The 19733-nt window shown below is 43.8% G+C and overlaps 1 protein-coding gene across 10 annotated transcripts in view; it reads right to left on the bottom strand.

Moving 5' to 3' along the window:
- The window catches only part of APBB2 (amyloid beta precursor protein binding family B member 2), a 329929-nt gene that overhangs the window by 171094 nt on the left and 139102 nt on the right, over positions 1-19733 (bottom strand). Inside the window, exons 1-3 of one of the 10 annotated variants that reach the window (XM_075930530.1) lie at positions 14078-14131; positions 13586-13643; positions 7499-7567 (exon numbers count right to left, since the gene is read on the bottom strand). The exons of 8 other annotated variants lie outside the window; for them this stretch is intronic. In XM_075930530.1, coding sequence (XP_075786645.1) covers positions 7499-7517 — 19 coding nt within the window. In that variant the 5' untranslated portion in view covers positions 7518-7567; positions 13586-13643; positions 14078-14131. Of the gene's footprint in view, positions 1-7498; positions 7568-13585; positions 13644-14077; positions 14132-19733 lie in introns of those variants that run through there. One more of the 10 variants, XM_075930529.1, reaches the window with a different exon arrangement.

Genomic DNA, 19733 nt, shown 5'->3' with positions numbered 1-19733 from the left:
TCTCCCTCTTTCACTCATACGCCGCCCCCCCCCCCCCCCAGGCTGTGTCTAGTTTACACCTCTCTGTCGACAGAGAGATGTAGATTAGGCACATCAAAATTGCTAATGAAGCTGGGATTTAAATATCCCGTGCCTCATTAACATAAACATGGCCACCGCGTTTTTCGAAACTGAGTTTTTTTGTGGATCTGTTAAAAATAAAGCCTTTTTTTGGGACAGTTCCTGTAAACCTCATTTTTTGAGGAATACAGGATCTGTCGAAAAAGGGTTCATTTTCGACAGATCCTGGTCTAGACTGCCTTTTTTTTAAAAAAAAAAACCCTCTTTTGGAAGAAAAAAAAAGCGGTGGCCATGTTTATGCTAATAAGGCATGGGATATTTAAATCCATGCTTCATTAGCAATTTCGATGTGCTTGATTTGCATCCCTCTGACAACAGAGATTGCATCTCCTGCCAATCTCCTGCCCCAGATCACAATCCTATCCTAGGTCACATCCCAAACCTCTGCACTCTAGTCCCCTGCCCTCAGTCACAACCTGCTTCATCCCAACTCCCTCCCCGATTCCAGTCTCCCTCCTGTACCCCAGTGCCTTACTCCAAGCTCCCTTCTGCACCCAACCGCCATTCCAGACCCCGCATCTCCTCCATTAATATCATGGAAGCGTGTGCAGCCCTCAACCACTTTCCAAAATCTTGGAGTGGCTCTGCATCAAAAATTATTGCCCACCCCAGGCAAGACCCACCAACCATATGGGAAAGAATTCTCTTTAGTAACTCAAAACTCTCTCCATTTAGTGTCCCATCACTGGCTACTGGACATTCTTGCTGCTAGCAGTCGCAGATCAACTCTTGCCATTGGGAGCAGCATAACGCCATCCCCTCAAAACATTTATCAAGCTCAGTCTTGATGCCAGTTAGATTTTTTTGTCCCTCAATGTTTCGCTCCTCTGATGGTTAGAAGCCTTCATCTCATTTCAATAGTAAACGTCTTGATGACCTGTTTATATCCATTTGTTCTTGTATCCATGTTGGCACTGAACTTAATCTAACTCCTCTCCCTCCCTGGTACAGGCTGGATTATGGATGTGGCTGGATCAGAGAACCCTGGCAGCCTAGTGACAGGACAGCAATCCAGGAGGGGCCAGGCTGAAGCATCAGGACAGATCTGAGGGCAGCCCCCAGCAGTGGGGCTGAAGCCAGCAGCAACTCCAGCAGCCCCAGACAGTCTGCGGCACTGGGATTGAGCCGGTGGCAACCCAGGCAGTGCAGGCTGAGGCCAGAGCCTCAGGCAGCTCACGGAAGTGGGGCCAGAGCTTATGGGCTGCTGCAGGGAGGAGTCCGAGCCCTCAGCAGCCTGCAGCAGTGGACCCAGGACAGGGGCTGGTGGCAGCCCCAGCAGCCCATGGCAGCACGGGGCTGGGATCAGAGCCTGAGACCTCAGCAGCCCCCAACAGTCCAACCATGGCCAGAGCTGGCCCCTGGAACCCTGCTGCAGTGTGGGGCCAGAGCTTGTGACTGCCCACAGCAGCGCAGGGCGGGAGGCTAGCAGGCAGCCCAGCCAGGGCAACAGCAGTGGGGCCAGCAACCCAGCACGCAGCCTGGCAGGGGCTGAAGTTAGTCCCTCCGCTCTACCCCCAGATGGCAGAGTCCACAGCTGGGCACTGTGGCAGGGAACCTTCTCCGGGCTGGCAAATTCCCTAGTTAGGGACAAGTCAGGCTCCAAGGGAGCCAGATAAGAGATGTCCAACCTGTATTTATCCCTATGATGTAAGTACAGATAGCAATCATATCTCCCCTCGGTCTTTTATTTTTGTTAAGCTGAACAAGCCAAGCTCTTTCCATCTCCTCTCATAAATAGGTATTTCACTCCTCTGATCATCCTAGTTGCACTTCTCTGCACCTGTTCCAGTTTGAATTAATCTTTTTGCACATGGGATACCAGAAATGCACACAGTAGGAGAGATCCAGAGAAGATCTCACCAGTGTCGTGTACAATGGTACTACCACTTCTTTATACCTATTGGAAATACTTGGCCTGATGAAACCTAGGATTCCATTTGCCTTTTTCATAGAATCATAGAATCTAGGACTGGAAGGGACCTCGAGAGGTCATCGAGTCCAGTCCCCTGCCCCCATGGCAGGACCAAATGCTGTCTAGACCATCCCTGATAGACATTTATCTAACCTACTCTTAAATATCTCCACAGATGGAGATTCCACAACCTCTCTGGACAATTTATTCCAGTGTTTAACTATCCTGACAGTTAGGAACTTTTTCCTAATGTCCAGCCTAAACCTCCCTTGCTGCAGTTTAAGTCCACTGCTTCTTGTTCTATCCTCAGAGGCCAAGATGAACAAGTTTTCTCCTTCCTCCTTATGACACCCTTTTAGATATATGAAAACGGCTATCATGTCCCCCCTCAGTCTTCTCTTTTCTAAACTAAACAAATCCAATTTTTTCAGCCTGTTTTCAGGGTCTGTTTTGGGACCCGTACTGTTCAATATCTTCATCAATGATGTAGGTATTGGGATAGAGAGTACGCTTATTAAGTTTTCAGATGATACCAAACTCGGTGGGGTTGCAACTTCTTTGGAGGATAGGGACATAATTCAAAATGACCTTAGCAAGTTAGAGAAATGGTCAGAGGTAAACAGGATGAGGTTTAATAAAGAGAAATGCAAAGTGCTCCACTTAGGAAGGAACAATCAGTTCCATACATACAAGATGGGAAGCGACTGTCTAGGAAGGAGCATGGCGGAAAGGGATCTAGGGGTCATAGTGGACCACAAGTTGAATATGAGTCAACAGTGTGATGCTGTTGCAAAAAAAGCAAATATGATTCTAGGTTGTATCAACAGGTGTGTTGTAAGCAAAACTCGTGAAGTCATTCTGCCGCTCTACTCTGCACTAGTTAGGCCTCAGCTGGAGTACTGTGTCCAGTTCTGGGCACCACATTTCAAGAAAGATGTGGAGAAATTGGAAAGGGTACAGAGAAGAGCGACAAGAATGATTAAAGGTTTAGAGAACATGACCTATGAAGCCAGGCTTCATGAACTGGGCTTGTTTAGTTTGGAAAAAAGAAGATTAAGGGGGGACATGATAGCGGTTTTCAAATATCTAAAGGGTGTCACAAGGAGGAAGGAGAAAATGTGTTCCTCTTGGTTTCTGAGGACAGGACAACGAGTAATGGGCTTAAAGTGCAGCAGGGGAGGTTTAGATTGGACATTAGGAAAAAATTCCTAACTGTCAGGGTGGTCAAATACTGGAATAAATTGCCAAGGGAGGTGGTGGAATCTCCCTCTCTGGAGATATTTAAGAACAGGTTAGATAGACATCTGTCAGGGATGGTGTAGACGGAGCGTGGTCCTGCCTTGAGGGCGGGGGGCTGGACTCGATGACCTCTTGAGGTCCCTTCCAGTCCTATTATTCTATGATTCTATGATAGGTCATGATCTCTAGACCTTTAATCGTTCCTGTTGCTCTTCTCTGGACCCTCTCCAATTTCTCCACATCTTTCTTGTAATGCGGTGCCCAGAACTGGACACAATACACCAACTGAGGCCTAACCAGTGCAGAGTAGAGCGGAAGAATGACTTCTCATGTCTTGCTCACAACACACCTGTTAATGCATCCCAGAATCATGTTTGCTTTCTTTGCAACAGCATCACACTGATGACTCATATTCAGCTTGTGGTCCACTATAACACCTAGATCCCTTTCTGCCATACTCCTTCCTATCCCTTTCTGCCATACTCCTTCCTAGACAGTCGCTTTCCAGTCTGTATGTGTGAAACTGATTGTTCCTTCCTAAGTGGAGCACTTTGCATTTGTCTCTGTTAAACTTCATCCAGTTTATCTAGACCATTTCTCCAATTTGTCCAGATCATTTTAAATTATGATCCTATCCTCCAGAGCAGTCGCAACCCCTCCCAGCTTGGTATCATCTGCAAGCTTAATAAGTGTACTTTCTATGCCAGTATCTAAATAGTTGATGAAGATATTGAACATAGCCAATCCCAAAACAGACCCCTGCAGAACCCCACTTGTTATACCTTTCCAGAAGGATTGTGAACCATTAATAACTACTCTCTGAGTACGGTTATCAAGCCAGTTATGCATCCACCTTATAGTAGCACCATCTAAGTTGTATTTACCTAGTTTACTGATAAGAATATCATGCAAGACCGTATCAAATGCGTTACTAAAGTCTAGGTATACCACATCCACCGCTTCTTCCTTATCCATAAGACTCGTTATCCTAGCAAAGAAAGCTATCAGATTGGTTTGACATGATTTATTCTTTACAAACCCATGCTGGCTGTTCCCTATCACCTTGCCACTTTCCAAGTGTTTACAGAGGATTTCCTTAATTACTTGCTCCATTATTTTCCCTGGCACAGAAGTTAAACTAACTGGTCTGTAGTTTCTTGGTTGTTCTTATTTCCCTTTTTATAAATGGGCACTATATTTGCCCTTTTCCAGTCTTCTGGAATATCTCCTGTCTCCCTTGATTTTCCAAAGATGATAGCTAGAGGCTCAGATACCTCCTCTATCAGCTCCTTGAGTATTCTAGGGTGTATTTCATCAGGCCCTGGTGACTTGCAGGCATCTAACTTTTCTAGGTGATTTTTAACTTGTTCTTTTTTTTATTTTATCTTCTAAACCTCCCTCCTTCCCACTAGCATTCACTATGTTAAGCATTCCTTCAGACTTTTCGGTGAAGACCGAAACAAAGAAGTCATTAAGCATCTCTGCTATTTCCAAGTTTCCTGTTACTGTTTCTCCCTCCTCACTGACCAGTGGGCCTACCCTGTCCTCGGTCTTTCTCTTGCTTCTAATGTATTTATAAAAAGTCTTCTTGTTTCCCTTTATTTCCATAGCTAGTTTGAGCTCATTTTGTGCCCATACCACAACTAGTGGTTCATACCCGCACCACACTAGTGGTTCATTGTCATTCTGTGATCAACCAATATATTTTATGTAAAACTTTTAAGGAATTGATAATTGTGATCCCTGACAGTTTATAGTATAGTGTCCACAACTGCATGCTATTTATCAAGGCCAGTTTTTGAAATCAGATCATAGTACATTCCAACACAATTCTGAGAGAATCTGAAATAACAAGATTACAATTTATAAACAACTTAATAGTTTACAAGCAGGGAGCCCTGTTCTACAGATCCCAATGTCCCCTGCAATGTTGTTCTAGTTATTTTTTGTGTGGAAAAGAATTCTTAAAAAAGACACCTTCCTAGGTAGTTCAAACACATCCTGACAAAAATCAATATATGGAGATATAATGTAGAAAACAATACGATTCTGAGTCTACTCAATAAAGATCCGGCACTGATACACCAGATATATTGACTCGTTCCTAGAAAGTGAATAATGAGCTTAGGTTTTAAAAGGCTGAACTTGAAGTTACTGTACACCTCACTGTTGTTTATGAGTGGTATACATTAACTTACATGAACAACTCCTAATCTTCATAAGCTAAAGAGTGCACCTATTTAGATGAGACAGAGGGGTAAGGACAGTATGTCCTCTCATGAAGCATATTTCTTCCATTGATTCTGCCCTCATACTCTTCTACACATTCATTTACAAAATGCTGTTTCTACACTACCACTTAACTCCAGAGTGCCTATGATTTGTGTTCCACTCTTTTGTTCTACCTGAAACTGAAGTATTAAGCTAAGCTGGGAGTAGCATCAGATAGAAACAGATGAGTTGGGAATTAGTATTAAGGGTTGCGGGAAGGATTGGACAGGAGTATGCATCAGGGAGAGGAGAACCAGAATAGAAAGAAGACAGCAAAGGAGGAGAAGGAACCAAATGGTTAGACAGGAAGAAATTAGGGAGAAAAGGAGCTGGAGCCAGATCAATAGCTGACAAAGTGAGAGCATACAAAAAGGTGAAGTGAAGATGAGAAATAATGGGGGCCAACAACAAACTAGGGGATATATGTGGAGAAAATCCATACAGTCGTGAAGAGCACTTCCTATCCATCAAGGTTGGAAGACACTGCCTGAGAAAGAATTACTGCAAGTACTGGAGAATATGAGCGCTTAGGAAGGGCTTAAATTACTCAAAGAAAGGTGGGAGTGAGGAGAGAAAGAGAACATAAAGGCAAAGAGTAAGAAGGAAAAGATAACACTCTACTTTAGGCATAAGATGTTTTCATTCAGCTTTTGCAGAGGAAGCATATCATAATTTGCTATTCAGAACTCCACCAAATTAGATTTCTTTTGGCATCTCTTCATTCACCTCCTTTAATTCAGATTCAGGTGCAACCATTTTCACTTGATTAAATATCATAGTTAAGGTTTTCTTATCAATTCCCCAGAGGTCCAAGCCAGTTCCAAGCCATCTTTCCCCCTCCATATTACCCTTTTGATTTGGGAGTGCTTTCCGCTCACTTCACTCAGATGTATAAGTGATGACACAAGAGGCAAAGCAAGGGAGGTGCTGACCCCAACTCTATTTCACATTTTCCAGTACACCATACAGCACTGCCTTTACATGAATACACTTCACCTTTCTGCCTGCCAACCTTTGATCATCCAGTTCCACTATAGCCCTTTGGTGTCAGGGCAAGCAAACCTGGACACTATATTCAAGGTGTGGGTGTACTATGGATTTATGTAAAGGCATTATGCTTTATATTATTTTCTATTCCTTTCCTAATAGTGCCTAATATTGTTAGCATTTTTGACCACTGCTGCTCAAATATTTCAGAGAATTGTCCATAGTAACTAAAAAAATCTTGTTCTTGAGTGGTAACAACCAATTATTATCTTTTTCTAGTGTGCATTATTTTGCACTTACCAATGTTGAATTTGATACCCCCCTATAATTCTCTGCAATCAGCTTTGAGATTAACTATATTACAAAATTTTATATCACCTGAAAACCTTGTCTTTTCATTGTTCACACCTTTTTCCAGATCATTAATGAACATGTTGAACAGGCCAGATTCTTGGTAACTCCATTGTTCACCTCTCTCAATTCTGAAAACTGACTATTTATTCCTACACTATTTCCTATTTTTAGCCAAATACTGATCCATGATTCGGCCAGAATTATTTCACATTTGTACAGTGCCAGACATAATGAGTTCACATTGTGAGTGGGACACTACTATAATACAATTAACTAAGCGGCCCTATTCAATATTTTTCAAAAGCCAGGACATAAACCTCATAAAGTGAAGGACTTTTATTTTTGGCTATAAGCACAACAAAATTAGTATATAAACAGAACATAAATATTTTAAATAAAACATATTTGTGACTACTTTATTCTGCTTTTAAAAACCTCTCCTAAAGCAAGAATTTACTTAAGAATGGGATCAGTTGGGGGGGGGGGGGGTGTGTGAAAGGGAACATGTTTGCTTATTTCACTCTAGAATGCAAAATTAAAACCAATATGGGCCTGATAAGAAGAGAAAGATTTTAAAAGATTCTGTTTATGGAAATATGTGAAAGGGCATCTGACCTTGAAGTACTTCTGACATGGATCACGGGGCTTCAGCAATGGATCAGGAAAAGGATTATAATTTGAAATCTGAAAAGAGGGATCATTTAAGAAATTAAAAACAAAGGAAAACACAAAAGAAAAACACCACATTATAAAATTTCCTAAAGAGCTGTTAAGCATGATAATAAAACATCGCAACACAATGCTGCTGAGTTTTCATAAATCTTGACAGCTGCTGAATGTTTCAGTAGAGGGACTGGTTATTTTGTAAAACTAATTAAAACAAGTACTTAAAAAACCCTACTGACAGCATATTTTTTATTCCCAATCCACACTTTAATAAGGAAAAAAGCAAAATGTCAACAATATTTTCCATTTTTAGAGCAACATACTGGGGTAAGCATTTCCTCATATCTACTATATATTTGAGAGAATTTGTCTGTCTGTGTGTCTGTCCATCTGTTTAAGAACTCATAAACATTAAGAGCTAGAACCACCAAATTCGGTATACAGCTTAATATTATCATAACTCAAAGCAAGGTTAGGGTTTGGTCGTGCCAGGAAAACCGAATGGGACTGTTCCTTATAAAATCATACAGAAAAGAGACAATTACCAGACAAGTAAAAGGGTGAGGGTGCACCCCCCCCCCCCCCCCTCTGGGAATGCCCCAGTACAGAGTCTCCCGTTCTCAGGTACCATTTAGGGAAGGTGAGGTAGCTGAACTCCTCTTCCCCTGGATTTGTACAGGAACATTGCGGAATTCTTCCCTTTCATCAGGGAGCGAGGGAAAATGCACAATTTACTGCATTCCTCATTCTGGCTGGGGACACACAGGGGGCGCATAAGCCTGGAACTGCCCCAACCAGGGAACATGTACCCTGCACCGGCAGTGCCCACTGGAGATCCAGTGGCCACTGAGAAGCGCTTTTCACCTGAGCCCAAGCTTCTGCGGTGAGCGAGGGCTGGGGGTAGTCCCTCTCCTGGGGCAGCCTGCTGACTGAACCCCTCCTCCCCAGCACCACCCCAGAGCAATGATTTAAATGAAATGTGTACATTTTCATTTTAGTTTCCAAAAAAAAAAAAAAACACCTTAATTGAGTTAAGGACCTGAGCAATGCTGGGTAAATCTTCTAGTTACAAAATACAGGTTTGCTCCTATAGTCCTGACTCATTCATTTAAGTGACACTTATCCAGAAGAACTGTCATACAGACTTTCATAGAACTAACATGCATGAGAATACTCATTTGAGACAGTAAGCAGAACAGGGCTCAGCCTTTGACACTGGGACAGTAAGGAATGGCTCGATGAACAGCTCCAACACTAGAGAACAATCACGCAGGCCAAGAATCTATTTTCTCAATGGCAGTTTCTTGGTATGTAGTGAGTTTCTCTTTAAATATAAGGGTTAACTGCAAAATTAATTTTGGGAAGAGAGTTAAAATAATTTATGAACAGCGTAGATAAGTACACTGGAAACATATGCATCCACGGGAACTTGGTAATTAGAATTGAAAAGTTATGCAGAATCCCAGGTTACAAGTTCTAAATTTGGTTTGAGACCCCAAAACTGTTGGTTAAAGGCTGTTTTCCGAAGAGCTATCTAGTGAATTATATATATATATATATATATATAAAAATAGGCTCAAACCTGGATTAGTTTATCTCAGATGCTGTGTAACTTCAGTCACAACCAAAAGCCTGAACAGCTTCATAAAAAGGATGGATGCTTTTTTGTATACAACACTACTAAACTAAATGCTAAAAATAATTCTCTAAATTTACTAATAATTTATAATTAAATTAAAAGCTTGTTGCTGTACAAAACTTAAAATTTACTGTAACATTTTAAGTCACAAAATTTAATGGTAAAAAGTCAACACTCTGAAAGAAAGGTTCTGATGCCAATCTTAATTCTATGTCTCCCTATACCATACTCACCATCAACATGTAAAACTTCAAATTCTGGTCTCAGCTATGCTGGAGCAAATCCAGACTTATGCTGGCACAACTAAGATCAGAATCAGGCTAACATGCTGGAAAATGTTGTCATTGTTATGTCATCAACCACTACTGTGCCATCTTCAGCATACGTGTTACGAGCACGACCTTTTGGGAGGTGGGTGACCCATGCTGAGCCTCTCTCTTTGGAAAGGGAACCAGATCCTGAAAAAGCTAGCAAAGTTTGTGGGAACTGTTGTGGAGAATCAGAGGTGCTGGTGTTGCAGTTACAGCAAAAGGCTGTCTGACTGAATGAAAGGAGAAAGTCTTGTGAAAGTGACAAGGAAAGTTATACTAGACTGAGAGTAGCAGTAATGGCTGAACATGGAAGTTAAAAAGAAGAAACTGCTGATAAAAAAGCAGTAATACAGCAGAACTAGGGATGTGAATGAGCAGTCAACTTGCATTTCTCCCCACCACTTGCTGCCTTTGTATTAGAGGCAGCAAGGGGAAGGGGAAGCAGGAGTCAGTGCTGGAGGATGACGGCTTAAAAGCCAGTTCCCCACAGCACCGGATCCGCCTGCCACCCCCCGCCATGCTGCTGCCTTTATCAGAGGCAGTAGCGCAGGGAGGAGGGGGGCCAGGGGAAGCTGCCTTGCGGCAGCCTTCCCCACTTCCTCCCCCGCCCCCAGCAACCTCTGTCCGTGGGGAGCTCAGACCCCCCATGGACAGGGCTGCTACCATTCTGTGCTGCTGCGTCTGTATCAGAGGCAGCAGCATGGGGTAGCAGGCAGCCAGTCTGCGAAGGGAGCTAGTTTTTAAACTGGCTCCCCTTGCAGACCGGCTCCCGCCAAGCACCCTGCGTTGCTGTCTCTGATACAGAGGAAACAGTATGGGGTAGCAGGGAGCGCCTGGGAGTTGGGCCAGATTGTACTGGCTGCTGGCCCTGGTCCCGGTCCCAGAAGCTATAGAGTAGTCGACTAACCGCTAAATATTCATGCAGTTAGTTGACTATTCTATTACCTGCTATTTAACATCCCTAAGCAGAACCAGAAGAAAAGATACTGAAGGAAAAACTCTGAGCAGGAAAGGCGCTGGTTAGGAAACTCAGGGTGCAGGAAAGGAATAGGGTTGCAAGCAACTTACCTTGAGTGACTCTCCCTTATCAGATGCCTAGTATGCAACAGTTATGGTACTCTTCTGCTTCCCACTCTGGTTCCGAGGGCCACTACACAATCCACTTCAACCCTTAAACCAACTTCCCTATTGAGAATTGTCCTGGTTCCATTTTCCTATTTGACGTAAGTATCACTGCCGAGCTCCCACTCCCACCACTAAGCTTCCTCCTCTGGCTCTTGTCCAGTTGTGAAGACAGCCCAGACAGTCTCCTCTGACACAGAACTACATTTGTAATTTAGAGCTAAATATAAAGCCGAGCCCCTAGACAGCAATACTATCTGTTTTACAGTGATGTTCTTATAAGTCTTGTTATTCTGATCTGTTTCTATACGCTGTTAATCATAGAATACTAGGACTGGAAGGGACCTCGAGAGGTCATCGACTCCAGTCCCCTGCCCTCATTTCAGGACCCAGTACTGTCTAGACCATCCTTGATAGACATTTATCTAACCTACTCTTAAATAACTCCACAGATGGAGATTCCACAACGATCCTAGGGAATTTATTCCAGTGTTTAACCACCCTGACAGTTAGGAACTTTTTCCTAATGTCCAACCTAAACCTCCCTTGCTGCAGTTTGCTTCTTGTTCTATCCTCAGAGGCCAGGAAGAACAATTTTTCTCCTTCCTCCTTGTGACACCCTTTTAGATACCTGAAAACCACTATCAATCTTCTCTTTTCCAAATCAAACAAGACTAATTCTATCAGCCTTCCTTCATAGGTTATATTCTCTAGACCTTTAATCATTCTTGTTGCTCTTCTCTGGACCCTCTCCAATTTTTCCACATCTTTCCTAAAATGTGGAGCACAGACCTGGACACAATACTCCAACTGAGGCCTAACCAGAGCAGAATAGAGCAGAAGAATGACTTCTCGTGTCCTGCTCACAACACACCTGTTAATGCATCCCAGAATCATGTTTGCTTTTTTTGTTAGCGTCACACTGTTGAGTCATATTCAGCTTGTGGTCCACTATAACACCGAGATCCCTTTCTGCCATACTCCTTCCTAGATAGTCGCTTCCCATTCTGTATGTGTGAAATGCATTGTTCCTTCCTAAGTGGAGCACTTTGCATTTGTCCTTATTAAACTTCATCCTGTTTACATCAGACCATTTCTCCAATTTGTCCAGATCATTTTGAATTATGACCCTGTCCACCAAATCAGTTGAAACCCCTCCCAGCTTGCATCATCTGCAAACTTAATAAGCGTACTCTCTATGCCGATATTTAAAATCCTATCGTGGGTTTAAGCATTCAAGTATAGTTCATCATTTTATCAGTACTTTTGAGCTTTCCCACCCCACTTCCTAGCCAGCAGAAATGTAGAGACAAGTCAATCAAATTCTAACTTTTAAAGATAAAAGCAAATAGTAGGTCTAACTCCTGTTCCTTGCATTATTATTTTTATAAAATATATAGGAATTTAATATTTAATACAGATAAGCACATACACTTATACTTGACCACTAATTTGAGACAGATTATCTTGCATTTTAATTTAATAAAATTGTATTGTCATCACATACAACAGGATTTTTCTCAAACCCGGTGATCACATAAAAAATAAATATAAGCCTCTTCCATTTACACAAAGTGCAAAATAATATACTGTAAGGAGCTACCTTTCACTGAACAGCAGCATGGACAGGATGACCTAGCACTCTTTTAATTTTCTTTTTTTGTGATTAGATTTTTTCCTTTGCAAAATGAAACTGTCTGGCAGACAATAACCTGAATTAACATCATATAAAGACAGAGTGTGTACCATATCTTGGCTCCTTGCAAGCAAGAATCAGACTTTCTGCCACCAGATCTGTACTTTTCCAGAAACATTTGTCTAGTTAACTTTTTCTTTCAAAGTAGCTTATCTTTTTGAGTCATATGTAAAGACAAGCACATCTAAGGCTTAAAAATTTATTTTTTAATTTTTCTACATCTCTGCATAGATGAATGAATTCTGATATCAAAATCTAATTCATCTTCCCCCTCAGAAAAAAAAACCTCCCTTCAAACACACACACATTTCTATATGATAAAAATTGTATGGATTTCATTCTCTCTGTCTCTCTCATAAAAATTGACAAACAAAATTTGAAATGTTAAAACTGAATTCCTCCAACTGATTGACCAAGCAGCCAGATGGATTTGCTTTTCCAAAGTTTGCAAGGGTTTTTTCTCTCCCATAATCAACCAATATTTAGCTCTCTCTCATTGTTAAAGTGTCATATAAACCTCTTTCGGATTACTAAAAACAAAATATGCCCAATCAAATGAATGGCAAGCAAGACAGCCTTTGTTTTCTTAATTCTGTGCCATGCTTCTAATAGGGCAAACAAAGAAATAAACTGCTTCATAAAGCAGACAGACTTTCCTGATTCTTAACAAGAAAATACAAAGAAAGAATGGTACAAGCTCTGGATAAATTTGCCAGGCAAAATAATTTAATCTGAATCAGACTGTACTACTTCAGACTAGAATTGTTTCAGCTTCCACATAAATCTGACATAGGCCATTTGACAATTTTTAGGCTATGTCTACTAGTGATATTAAAAGGCAGTTAACATAGATTTTTAATGGTTAAACTGTTACCTTCGTAGCTACAAGGTTACATGCTGCAGCTCCCTGGGGGTGGGGCTGGCAGCCATGTAAATTTTACAATACAGAGCTTGCAGTAGGTTAAGCCGGTACACTCTGGGAGCCAACTATTAAGCCAGCTCCCAGCATGCACCAGCTCCCACCTGTTGCCCTGTCCCCCGGTGAGCCAGCTGCTGCTTCTGATACCAAGCCAGCAGCACAGGATGGCAGCTGGCTCCCTGCAAGCAGGACTGGAAGCCTGGCATGTAACCCTTATGGTAACCGACAAACTCATGCTTATTGGTTAACCATTTAAATGCTTACACTGTTACATCTCTAATGTCTATATTGGAAATGTTTAGCAACAAATGTACTGTTGACATACAAGTCATCAAAACTGAAAACTCACCAAACCTGGTTTTCTGCCCAGTATTGATATTTCATGGCCACATTATTATCTTCCCTGTCTACAAAAAGAGCAAAGCAAAGTGGGTAAGCATCCCAAGATGGCTGGCATCACCATCGATCAGTAAGTATGTGGGAATGAGCAACGTAGCTCTACACATCGAGACAGAGCTCCGCTCGGACCCCTGGGTCCTGCACTTCCCGGTGGATTTTTGGTATGCCTCAAGACCCTCCCACTGCTTCTTGCTTTTCTCAGAGGCAAGAGTTCTCCACTTAATGAGCCATTTTCATTACAGGCAAGTCACTAATTTGAAGGGGGAAAGCCTTCCTTGAAGTCCCTTTTTCCCTAGTGCCAGCCCACCAGGTGTGGGGAGGGTTGGGGGGAACCCAATCCTACACTTACTACAGGTTCTGGCCCAGAGCCCTCGGTAGAGGCCACTAGTGGGTCTCCTGCCCTTGTCCTCACAGAACAAAAGCCTCTCTCAGGGCCACTTACCCTACCACTCCCACAGTAGCTTCTCCCTGGCTCACTAGGTGAGAACTTCTCCCAGATGTAGCCTTCAGTTCTACTCCTCCTTGTACTTCTGCCCCTCCCATCTGTCCCTCCTCTCCCTCCCTCCCATGCCTTACCTGAGGGGAAACCTTTTATAATGGACCAGCAGGTGCTAACTGGCTGCAGGTGTCCCATTAGCTTGCTGCAGGACCAATCTCAATGAGTCCCAGGTGCCTGCCTGTCTTCACTCCTGGGCAGCAGCCTCTGACTGCCTATGCAGGGAACAGGAACCTGCTCACTCAACTGTGTGTATACCTGCCCCCCATCAAACTCCTGCAGCCTGCTGTCTTTGATCTGTCACAGCATTTTATGAACATGAAAAACGTCCCATCGGCCACCTCTGTTTGGACATAACACAGATCCAGGCTCACAGAAGTACAGCTTCTGGTTGCCTCACTCCGCCGCCACACTCCTACCCCATCGGCTCCATTAGCATCTTCCTGCATTGCTGTCCCCCCCCCCCCCCCCACTCACTTGCTTCAGTACACAGCAACTTACTGCCCTGTGCCACTGCAGCCCCCTGCAGCCTCGGCTGCACTAGAGCATCTTACTACCCTGCATGATCGCCACCCACACTGCCCCAAACCCTGCCTGCACAGCAACTTCCCTCCCCTTGCTTTGTGACCCTGCATCTTGTCCTTTGCTTCATGCTCCACTTACAGTTGCTGAGAGCCTTTACAGACATCAGGACTTGAGAAAAATTCCTCACCACCTCACACACAGGTTGTTACAGGACTGTCCCTCACCTCCTGGTCTGCTTCCATCTCTTCATCAATAACTCCTGTCTTTTCTGACTCTAGGATGTGAGAAGTATCCACATTCTCTTTGGGTGGGATGTAAGTTCCCCACCCAGGATCACATCCAGTTCTTTATAAAAACATCATGTTATGGGTGCCACACCTTACTGGTTGTTTGCCTCCTTTGCCTTCTGGTACAGCCGGAATTTGTTGATCTTTGCTCTGCATTGTAGGCTGCCTCACTCATACCCCTTCTCACACAGGGTTTGAGAAATGTGACCGTATTTGTCCCAGTTCCTACGGGGTTACTCACAGTTGTCAATGCACCAATTTCACCCCACACGCTGATAAGATTCAAAAGCTCTGGGGTGCCTCAAGCCGGAGAGCATCCTGAGTGACAGGCACCCCTGTTTCCCTGAGGAGATACCACAAGGACCACTATACAATACGCCAGACACCAGGAAATGGATTTTCAAGTACTCAGGGTTTGCAAGTAGGAGAGATGGATCGGTTTAGCTATTTAAATGGCTGCAGAGCAGTGAAGTTCAAAGCGCTGGCCAGACTGGCTAATCAGGCATTAGGGGGAAACATGTTGGAGTTCAATATACAGGCAGTCCCCGGGTTACATGGATCCCACTTACATCAGATCCCTACTTACAAACGGGGTGAGGCAACCCTGCACTAGCTGCTTCCCCCCAGCAGACCAGGGAGACGCGGAGCGGCTTTTCTCAGCAGACACCTCAGCTTGAGAATAAAGGACTGAGGGAAGTGAGGTGTGGGAGAATAAAACTGACCTCTGGAGAAATGTTTGGCCAGAATTTCCCCTACAATATGTACCAGTTCCGATTTACATACAAATTCAACTTAAGAACAAACCTACAGTCCCTATCTTGTACGTAACCTGGGGACTGCCTGTACTTGACAAAAAACCTGTTCAAGTACATGATTGATTGCATGTTTGTCGACAATAAAGTGAGGGGAAGAGACAAAAGTCCCTTGCAGACGTAGAAGGTTTCTGTCACCAAAACTAGGCATTTGTCATGACTTTTGTAACTTGCAACATGAACGCTCTTCAGGCTTTAACCCAAAAAGAGTTTTTTGGTGACAAAACTTGCCAGTGTAGACAAGGCCAAAGGAGAGCTGTTCCAAGGATGGTTACTTCGTGAGCAGAGTGAAAGAAACTGGCAAGATCTATTATCAATGTACAGCTTTCCAAATGTTATTAATGGCACCAAGTAAATATTAAGCTCTTTAAAAAGCCTTTTGATCAGGACACGAAGGTGAATAAAACACCATGCCTGCAGGATGGTTTACCCTCATGCACCAGTTTTAGTAACTAAACATAATTAACTGATTATCCAATTACCGTTCAATAAATAAATTGAGCCCGAAGAGAGTGTTGGAGTGAAGCCAAGAAACAGCAAAGAGAAGAAACAACATCCTTAGTGTAGATCCACACCCATTCAGCCCAGTCACTGACTCACATTTGCAGTACACAAAAGCTTCTTTGTACCTGAAAAGCTTAGGAACAGTGGTACATATTTTTTGAGTGCCATCTACTGGCACGTTAACTAATATACATATATACAGACCTCTCTTTTATCGACCAAACTCATAAACAACCAAAACCCTAAGGGCCCGCCAATAATAAATCACTGTCCACCAGTTTATTGTTGGCCACAGTTTATTTCCTATCAAGGTTATTCAGAAAGGATTTTACAGCAGAATTACCCAAACTGAAGCTAGTAGTTTTGAACCAGATATAACTGGGGCAGTAGTGTGTGTGTTTGGAAGAGCCAAGTACACTTGAAACAATGCTGCAGGAACAATACTTGTTTATTGGTGGCCAGGGCAATCACATGATTTAGTCAGGGTACAACAAAAGAATGTTATTCTTTGAATGCAGTGTTGTTGTTGCCACCCTGTGCATTCTGATAAGTTCATTTGCACATCACCAAAGCCAGATTCACTGAAACTCACTTTGCCCGATCCTTTAAACATTTAACTATTCGCTATGTTTTCTGTTTTAGGAATAGAATACTCTTCTACTAATGTATTTACTAATGGACATCATACATCCAGGCCCCAGCAAAAATATTATATAAACAAATTCAGAGGAGTGGCTAACAGCTACTGGTTTATACTATAGCGTGGTTTATACTGGCACTTTACAGAGCTGTAACCTGCTGTACACACGCGCACGCACGTGTGTGTATTTTTTCACACCTTTGAGACAGAAAGCAGCAGCACAGTAAAGTGCCAGTGTAGACTTATCCTATGTGATATAAGTTCATCTCATTTTTCTAGAGAGAATCATTGATTTTGCAGAGCAGTATAATCCAGATTGGTAAAATTCAAGCATATGTGGTACAGAATAACGATGTTAAAAGAGCAGGTTATTTGGCTAATCATGTAGTCGATACAATTTTTATCGAAAATAAGGAGAGGCTCTTACTACATTTGAAATGCAGAGGCATAGCAGTCCTGGATCAGCGCGAGCCAAGACTGCTCAGTCCCGGCTCATACTGGGCCCAGCAGTCCCTGTTCATGGCCAACCCCAGCCACCGCAAACAGGAGCTGCTGCCAGAGCAGCCTCATCTATCCCCAGCTGCTGCCTCTGATAGTGGCGGGGAGGGAGGAGGGAAAGGCCCCTCAAAGATGGTGCTGGTGGTAACCAGCTTTTAAGCCAGCTCCTCCCAGCACCAGTTCCTGCTTCCCCTATCAGGTAGTTGAGTGGAGTACTCCACTACTCACGTACATCCCTACTATAAAAACAAGCCTTCTTCATGCTCCCAAACAGAAATTATGTTACTTAATGTTTATTTAAATAATCTGTTAATTTGTCTTAAATTAGTATAGTGTTTCTAACCAATTCTAAAGTAATTTTTCCTTTCCTCCCTGGCTCATAAAGGAGGGTTGGGTTAAAAACAGGAACTGCTTGAAAATAGAAGGAGGGTTCATATCTTTAACATAAAATGATGATCAATTATTATAGCACTACTTTGTAATCAGAGATTAATAACAAAAGAAAAGAAAAGCCATCTGTGATGGGCCAGCGGCGGCCCGCACTAGAACGGGGCGGGCAACAGCCCCGCCGCCAACCGAAACCCCGGGAGGGATGGCTGTGCCAGTGCACCGGCAGGGTAACACGCCCGCCGCTCGCGGCGGGGAGCAAAGCCCGGCGGCCAGTGCAGGCAGCCGGGGCCGGCGGAGCGAGCCGGATGGGCGCGGCCCCAGCAGGGCGCACCGAGAGTCGACCCCGCCTCCTTCGTGCTGGCGCGGGGACGTCCACACCACCGAGGGCGGAAGCGGGGCATTCAAAAGGAGGCCGCGGACCCAGCATCGGGGAGGGACGCCGCGGAGACGATCCCTCCCGCCGCGGTGGAGCCGGACGAGCGGGACAGTGGGGGAGCACCCGACCCAGGGACCCGGCGCCGCGGGCGAAGAGGTGAGGCCAGGCGATTCGGGGGTCAGGGACGACCCTACGGGGGCGGCTAGGAAGCAGCCCGGGACAGGGACCTTTTGGCGCCCGTGGGCTGACGCGCTATGGGTTGGAATCCCATCAGCCGGGTGAGGGAGCGGTAACCTCCAAGCCCTTAGGGTCCCGGGCTGGGACCCGGTGGAGAGGGAGGGCCCGGGTCCTTCTAGCCCCCGCCCACAATGCTGCGCACAGTCCCCTGCGGGGGGGAGACCAGGGACGAGGACCCGGAGTAGGAAGTGACCCCTGGGAGGCGGGACCGGCACCTCCTGGACCGAAGGGGTGGACTAGGGCTCTCTGGGCCGTAACCCTCGGGGAGGGGGCACGAGCTCGTGCCCACGGCCTTGGAAGTACACGAGAGACCAGTAAGACGGTGAGGCTCGCTGGGCTGTGACCTTCGGGGAGGGGCACAGGCTCGCACCCATAACGGACCCCGTCACACCATCTAATTAAGAAAACTTGATGATTAATAACCATCTCCAAGGATTATCTGCCTCCAAGTGTTTAATATAGAAGCCACTAACACACACCTATAAAAAAAACAACGGTGCAGTGGTTAAAACAATAGTTTTAGGCTTCAGAGAATGAGGCTCAATTTGCTGCTCCGCTATAGACTTCCTGTGTGACTTTGAGCAAGTCCCTTAATATACATTAAAGACAGAGATATGTAATGGTAATCACATAAGTACCTTAAACAGGAAGAGGAGATAAGTTTTAATTAACCATCTGGCATTTCTTAGAAATTGGAGCAGATTTCCAGATTCTGAGATCCATTTTGCTGGGATTCTCTTATTCTCCCAATCCGTGAGCTGAAAAAAAGTTAGTCCACATCTCTCAACATCTCCCTTCCTAATTTTCTGTTCTCTGTTACTAAGTTTGGAGGAGGCATGATGGCAACAGCACGAAACAGGCTGAGCTCAAATTCTGTGGAGCAGTAGCAAGAGAAAAAAAATGCAATCCACGTCAATGTCACTCACATAGGTATGTCCTCTTAAATGCATTCTCTGTTTCCAGTAATTGAATAGGGTGTATTTCCAAACACCAGATCCCTTTTCAACAGGGAAACTCAAGTTAATCTCCACACTACTAGTCTGCAAAATGCAACTAAAATTAGAAATAACATTTCCTTATTAAAAAGAAAACAAGAACTACATCCAAGAAAGGTTACCTATAAATGATAATTCCCTCCTCCTATAAAATCTTAATGATGCAAACCAAAAATACTCTGAGAATTATCATTATCTAAGTTATAAACTAATTGTTACTGTTTTGATTAAGCAAACTGAATACAAAACAATTATGAGTGCCAGACTAGGCTACATCAAACAGCAACTGCAGAAAGTTGATTGTTTATGCCTGTACCGGAATAAAATAAATTTTACTT

This window comes from Pelodiscus sinensis, chromosome 5, assembly GCF_049634645.1.
Source record: "Pelodiscus sinensis isolate JC-2024 chromosome 5, ASM4963464v1, whole genome shotgun sequence".
Classification (NCBI taxonomy): domain Eukaryota; kingdom Metazoa; phylum Chordata; order Testudines; family Trionychidae; genus Pelodiscus; species Pelodiscus sinensis.
Note: the sequence above shows the minus strand (reverse complement) of the source record. Positions and strands in the feature narration are given on the sequence as shown.